The following is a 7,118-nucleotide window of genomic DNA, read 5'->3' as shown; positions in this document are numbered from 1 at the left end:
TCAACCCCAAGCTTCATTCCCCCATGTTCTTTTTCTTGATTAATTTGTCTGTCCTGGACCTTGTCTCCAATCCAAACCCCACTACTATCCCTGAATCCCTGCTCTCCATCTCATTGGGCACTGGAGCCAAAGAGCCTCAGCAGGGACTGAATTCCTCTATCAATTTTTCCCCACTCGGATCATTGATATTCAATGATACTCTACCTGCTGGCTTTCTTGCTCATGGAAGATACGTATCCTCACAGGTATGTGTAGGGAGAAGTATGGGGGGGACAGGGGGAGTACATCCTGAAGAGGATGAGAGGAGGGAAGAAGACAGGGATGGCACATACGTGCCAGGAGATGGAGGACCCTGCATGCATGATTTCATATAGGGCCTTATAAAAGGTCAAGCTGGCTCAATTTACTTGTCTGACAACAGGAGGATGGTACCTTTGACAAGTTATCAGTGCAAGTTCTGCCAAAACACTTCACATGGTTTGTCAGAGCTGCTGCACCAGCAAACAGCAGCAGCATTGGATGCTGCACAAGCAGAGCTACTACACTACAGGACAGGAGCCAGAAGGTCTGGAGGAACAAGACAGGGAAGGAACTGGATTGAATACAATGATGAAATACAGAGGGGTGGGCAGCAGAGGGGAAGAGAAGAGGGTGTGAGAAAAGCAGGAGAGGCAGTGAGAGCAAAAGGATGCCAAGGTGTGGGAGGAGAAAAGGCAGAGAGGAGAGAAATTAAAATTGGAAGACATCCCCATAAGTTCATATGGCTCTAAAACATTAACAAAGCAGATTCTCCCTTCCCCTCCACAGGATCTTTTCAACCACTGCTAGGGGCCTGGTTCCGAGTTTGTATGGCTGCAAGTGACTGTACATGGTGCAGCCAATGAAGAAAAGTTCTCTAGGCTCAAGTATCCTCCTTACCCCAGTTTTAAAAAGCACAAAACCCCACTGCAATAGTGTCACTCCCACTTTACACTGGTGTGTACTGGGGAGCAGAATCAAATTCTAGAGGAAAGCTGAACTGTAGTGACTTTAAAAGACACACACACGGGCCATATTGTGCCACTAAGCACAGGCCTGTGATGAACGGTGTGGAGCCACAGCCCATCAGGAGCTGGGATTCTCCAACCCTGCTTGTGGCCCCTCTTTGTCCTGCATCTTCCCCAATCTCTTTAATGATGGCAACTACTTCAGGACCTAAATAAGGTCCACAAAGTGGTTGGCTGAAGAAAATCTTCATACTTTCCCCTCTTGTAACTGTCCCCTGTACAGACAAAAACTGGCTCCAAAAAAGGACAACATTTTTACTTCCTCCTTTGTACCTTAGCACATAACATAGTTACAGGTACCTTTTTTCTAGGAAGCCTGCTAGAGGACCACAGAGTGTTTACATATGTGCTTTGGGATGGGCTCCCAGAGAGCCATTCTAATGAATATGCAGCACTGTCACATGTATTCAATGTCTTGTTTCAAAATGGCAGCAGAGGCACTTTAACTAAAGCTCATTTGACAAGCTTTGGTTAAAGCACCCCCGCTGCCATTTTGAAATGTGGTACACTGAATACATGTGATGGTGCAGCAAGTGGACACTCCAGCAAACTCAACTGAGTTTGCTCCGACGTGGTCTAATTAAAATACCTTGGAGCACATGTATAGGCACCCATAGTTCTTTTCTCTTCTTTGCTTCCCCACCCCAACACCTGCTTGTGTAAATAGCTAGTGAACCACTCACCTGTAGGTATATGGCCCTATTTCCTCCACAAAAGGGGTTGCTCCATTAATCACTTCTAAAGGATTTGTCAAATTAAAGAAATAGAACTGCATGTAGACGGGGGGAGGAGGGTTCTCCCAGATTTGAAAGGTTTCTGTGCCATTCTTTAATACTTTTTCCTAGAACAAAAACAAAAATATCAAGTTGTATTGGAGAGTCTTTGTTGGAGGGAGAAGAATCTAGGAATCTGCTCTTGGAATAAGGATAGCCAATATGCTCAGAGCCCCTGCAAATGCTTGTGTGCATGCATAACTTCAAGCATGAGTCACCCAATTGAAACCAATTGTATGCCTAAGTGTTTCCAGCATGTGCGCCCCATGATGCAGAAAGGCTTGCTGTCCTTTTCCCCTCAAATTTCTATCTTACATTTCCTGGAGTGTAGGACTGCCAGCAAGGACACAGCAAATTATTCTAGTGTCCGTACCATAAAATCCCGGGCGTTGAGGTCTGACAAAGCCTGCACCTATTTTATAATGAATGGCATTGTTCTCTCCCTGAAATCTGTTTCTATTTACAGTACAGAATTTTTTTAAATTATTACAGAAATAAAGGACCAGATTCCAATATCTTTCTTGTTCTCAGGTTGAAGTTGCTCCTTGAATATCCAATTTTCTTCAGAGTCTAATCATAACTTATTCTACCAGTGGTTTCTTCTGAAGCAGGCTGCTTCTTAACTGGGAAAATGGCTGTTTTCACAGAGGATCAGAATCTGGTCTTCTAGGAAACATGAGTGAAACTCACCCCTTCCACACTTTGGAGCCTCACCTAGGTCTCTCAGTACCTCCAGACACCAGGCCCTCATAATATAACTTCCTCGTGGGATCAACTTCAGTGAGAGCAAAACTATTCTTGTGCAACACTTGCACAAATACAACAAAGGATTAAAGACCTGGAGCAGGTTGCAGCATTTGCCTGAACCATCTCATCCTGTTAGACGTTGATCCCCCAAAGGAAATGCTGAGTAGCTTCTGCTGACTCGCTGAGGCAAGAGGGTTGCTGTCTTCCTCTATGTAAGGAAACTGAAGTTGAACAGCTAGAGAGAGTGAGCAAATGACGTCTGGGGCTGAGCAGTCCTAAGATAGGCACCTTAGGACTGGTACAACTTGAAGGGAGGCCGAGCTTCATTTATCATTAATTTCTTTAAGGAAGTCCAATTCCAGCAGAGTGAGGAAGTTTTGTAGTACAAACACGTGAACTGTTTTAGGTCCTAACACAGAAGTGCTAACATATGCAGAGCCTAAATCACCTGCTAGTAGCTCATCTTATATTTTACAGAGGTCTCCAAGAGAATGCTTACAGGCCCCCATGTTGTTACAGCACCACATAAACACTGTATTAGCAGTTCCTTTGTAGTCCCTGCATTGGTGGGAAGGGAAGAGTCACCACTCCACTTTTATGTATTTCTTCTAAAAACCAGATATACAAGTCTCAAGCCCAAAGTGCTTTCTTTTTTAGCAATGCCATACAGCTCACACATAGCAGTGCCCTGAAAGCCAAAATAAAAATATCAACATTTCTATGTCTTCAGTTCCACTGAAGTCAACACAATGACACCAGGGATAAGTTTAGACCAGTAAGCAAAGCTATTCAAGAAAAAAAATACAAAGAAACCATATTTTCAGTGCTAGCATCATCAGGAGGCAGAAGGGGGGAGGGAAAGGAGGAGAAATAATTTGCAACTAAATGGATCACATCAACACTCTTTTTTTCTTTGGAGAAAACAAGTCAAGTATTGTAAACCCAAGCTCAAAAGCATAATGGACTGGACAAATGCCATTTTTTGGCTGGTGTTTATGAGATTTTAATTTCATCAACAGTACTTGCTTCAGGAGTTGTTCTGGCTCTTCCAGCTTCAACTGCCATTTCCTCTCCCCATGTTTTTGGGGTTTTTTTTAATAATTAGATCAAAAGTACATGGTGTGGTAAATAAAACCTTATCAATATGACTGAGCATGGGATAGGTGCAATATTCCCAAGTGGTAAAGCAGATCACCCCAAATAGTGACACTTAGCAATATGACTGCTTTTCATCCAAGATGTGCAATTCACTTTGCCTGCACATAACACGTTAATATCTATAACTATAAAAAGAAATTTAAAAACACTCCCTAAACCTATCTCAGATGCATCTAAAATACATTCCTGGATCTTACAGCTGCACCTCCAGAAATGTAATCTCTCTCATCCAAAGCACCAAATGCCCAGATGGAAAATATATAGGAGAGACCAAACAACAACTGTGCACCAGAATGAATGCACACTGGAAATCTATCAAAGACAGAAATACCCAATTACCTGTGGGGAGACATTTCTTACAAGAAAACCACTCTGTCGCCAATCTCTCAGTCCTGATCCTCAAAGGAAACTTACAAAACACTTCTCAGAGACAAACCTATGAACTCCACTTCAACCTCCTGGATACTAAAAATCATGGACTAAATACTAAATATAGACGTTGTATTTATGACACATTATAACCTGCCTGACATCCGACTCCCCAGGTTTCTCTGTCTCACCCATTGACTCCTCAATCTACATTTTCACTGACTGCCTGTCTTGTAGGCATACCAGACCAGCCTCTGGCTTCTTTATTTTTCATTCCATCCAGGAAGAGCACACACCAACTGCTGAAACTTCCTTAGCCTGATGAAGGGTTTTTGAACCTGAAAGCTTGCTTAATAATTGTTTTCCAACTATTTAAGTTGGTCTAATAAAAGATATCAGATTCACCCAAAGAACCTTGTCTATGTCCTTAGACTAGCACGGCTACAACCTACACCCCTCTAAAATACATATGCATGCACATATATATATGTGCATGTGTATTTATTTCAGATACATCTGAGAGGTTTAGGGAGTGTTTTTTAATTTCATTGTGACTACTGGTATTTCTATTATGCCTTGTTCCCAAACTCACGGGTGGAAGGGCCCCGCTAGCATGGGGCAGGGCTGATGCTGCAGGCTTCCCCCGTGTTCTGCTCCCTCCCAGCAGCCAGCAGGGGCCTGGAGCGGGGCTGCAGCTGTGTGGGAGTGCGGAGCGTGGGGCTGGCTGCAGCATGGAGCCCTCGCCCAAGGAGCAGGCAGCAGCGCAGGGTGTGGGTGTGAGGGGGGAGGGGTATGGGGACCCCCCATACTTCCCCTATGGCGCACAGCCCTGGCAGGCAGCCAGGGCAGGGGGGCAGACTCTGCTCAATGCTGGTGCCTGGCTCCAGCCAGCACTGAGAGAAGCGTAGCCCCCGCCGGGCCATTTGGTTCCCCTGCACTCCCCTCACTGATGGGGCACAGGAGTGAAGCCCTGTGCACTGGAGCAAGCTGGGGCAGGGAAAACAGCTGGCTCTTGTGCCTGGGGCTTCCCTCCTGTGCCCCACAAGTTTGGGAAGCACTGGGGAAACAAACGGCCCAAGGGTGACTAGGCTCCTTGCTGCAACGTGCATGCCTGGCCAGAGCCAGGCACCAGCACCCCCACCTGCTACTTCACCGTTGGTGGGGGGGGTGTAATGGGGAGGTCTCACAAACCACACACAGACAGACATACACATACCCCACCCACTCCAGCGTTGACTGTAGGAGAGGACAGTGTGTACCAGAACTACACACCCCACAAACACCACACAACCCCCAACATACCCTATGCCCTGGAGTTTGCGAGGGGGTGTGGCTGTGTGTTGCTGCTGCTCTGGGTGGCACAAGCTGTGCTCCTGGCCTTGCTGCCCTCCCCTGGGCCCTCCAGAGCACAGCACGCGTGACCCAGAGCAGCAGTGTACGGAGGGGCCACACAGAAAGCTGCCTGCTGCTGCAAGCTCCGTGCTGCCAAGTCACACTTCCCCTGTGTGCAGGGGAGCAGTGTGGGCAGCACGCAGGATTGTGCCCCTCGCTGCTGCCACCACCTGCAGATGAAGTGTGGCCAGGGCAGGAGGAGCTCCGAGCAGCAGGCAGCTTTCTACACCCCCCCGCTGTGCCCTGCTGCACTGGGTTCCAATGCTGCTCTGCAGAAGCAGTGGCGAGGGCAGCACAGCAGGAAGCATTGCCAGTATCTGCTGCCTCCCCGGACCCTGGGGCCGGGAGGCAGCTGGGGGCCGGGAGGCAGCTGGGGGCCGGGCGGAGAGGCAGCAGATGTTTGCAGCTATCCCAGGTTCTGAGTAGCTGCTGATAGCCACAGAGCCTGGGCTGGGGGGCAGGGGCACAAGCAGGTGCATCCTGCCATATACCCGCTGCCCTCATTTTGTTTTTCTGGCATGCTGGCACTCTGGCACCTTCCAAGGTAGGCATTGTGGGGGTTTTCGGCACTCCAGCTAAAAACACATTACCTACCCATGTGTTAAAACAACACATGGTATAGACTAGCATCTATATCATTTTATAACATTATAATATTAAAAGTTGTTAATGCAACTCTGGACTATTATTTAATTTAAAATATTTGTATCCTGCTTTTCTGCTCGCATGAAGCATCCAAAGTGGCTTAGGCTTAACAATTTTTTTTTAAGTGATAATAGATAAATAGTTAACTATTTCAACCCAGCAGAGCAAGCTTAGTCCCCTGGCTGATGGCAGAGGGCGGACTATACTTCCCTTTGGCTCTGCAGTCCCAGGGCAACTGAGCAGGAAGTTGAGCAGCAGAGTGTTCTTTCTAGCAGGCAGCAGGGAAGCAAGCTCCCTACCTCTTCTCCTTCTCCTTCTGATAAAGGAGGCCAGACTAGGACAGGCAAAAATAAAAATCTTTTCCCCCTTTTGTTGCAGGAACTTGGTAGCTCAAGTGAAATAGCAGATTTGCAAAAAATGAAAATGAAAACATTGAGCTGCCAGGTCTGGGGGAAGAAGCAGCAGGTCCTCGCTTTCAAGATCACTGTCACCAAATAGATACACGATCCACCATGAGTAGCTGTTCAAGATAATCAAGCTTTTTATCAAGCTTTGCGGGCAAAATGTCAAAAGAGGATCAAGAAAAGGCAGATGAGACATTAGGTCGAGCTATATTTGCAAGTGGTAAACCTCTTTCCATAACTGAAAATCAATACTGGAAGGAACATTACAAACTAATTTGCCCATCATAAGTTACCATCATGTTATCACTTATCACATTCTCTCAGAGTATGACAGAGTTCAAACAATGGTTAGTCAAAGGATTGGTCAACCAGAATCACTGACTGATGTCAGATGGATGGATGTATATACAAGGAAATCCTTTATTGAACATTATGTTAGCTAGCCTGACCCCCTGCCACAGGCAGGAATGAATGCTGGTTTCACAAGACCCCAGACAGGTGATCATCTAGCCTCTTTCTGAATTTACCAAAGGTAGGGGCGAGGACCACTTCCCTAGGAAGCTGGTTCCAGATTCTAGCCACCC

The 7,118-nt window shown here is 46.5% G+C and overlaps 1 protein-coding gene across 1 annotated transcript in view; it reads right to left on the bottom strand.

The window, feature by feature from the left end:
- The window catches only part of SCARB2 (scavenger receptor class B member 2), a 94,019-nt gene that overhangs the window by 36,322 nt on the left and 50,579 nt on the right, over nt 1–7,118 (bottom strand). Inside the window, exon 3 of the mRNA XM_019521856.1 lies at nt 1,730–1,887. Coding sequence (XP_019377401.1) covers nt 1,730–1,887 — 158 coding nt within the window. The remainder of the gene's footprint in view (nt 1–1,729; nt 1,888–7,118) is intronic.

Source organism: Gavialis gangeticus, unplaced genomic scaffold, assembly GCF_001723915.1.
Source record: "Gavialis gangeticus isolate Ggan-Ray unplaced genomic scaffold, GavGan_comp1, whole genome shotgun sequence".
Classification (NCBI taxonomy): Eukaryota; Metazoa; Chordata; order Crocodylia; family Gavialidae; genus Gavialis; species Gavialis gangeticus.
This window is presented reverse-complemented; position numbering and strand designations above follow the sequence as displayed.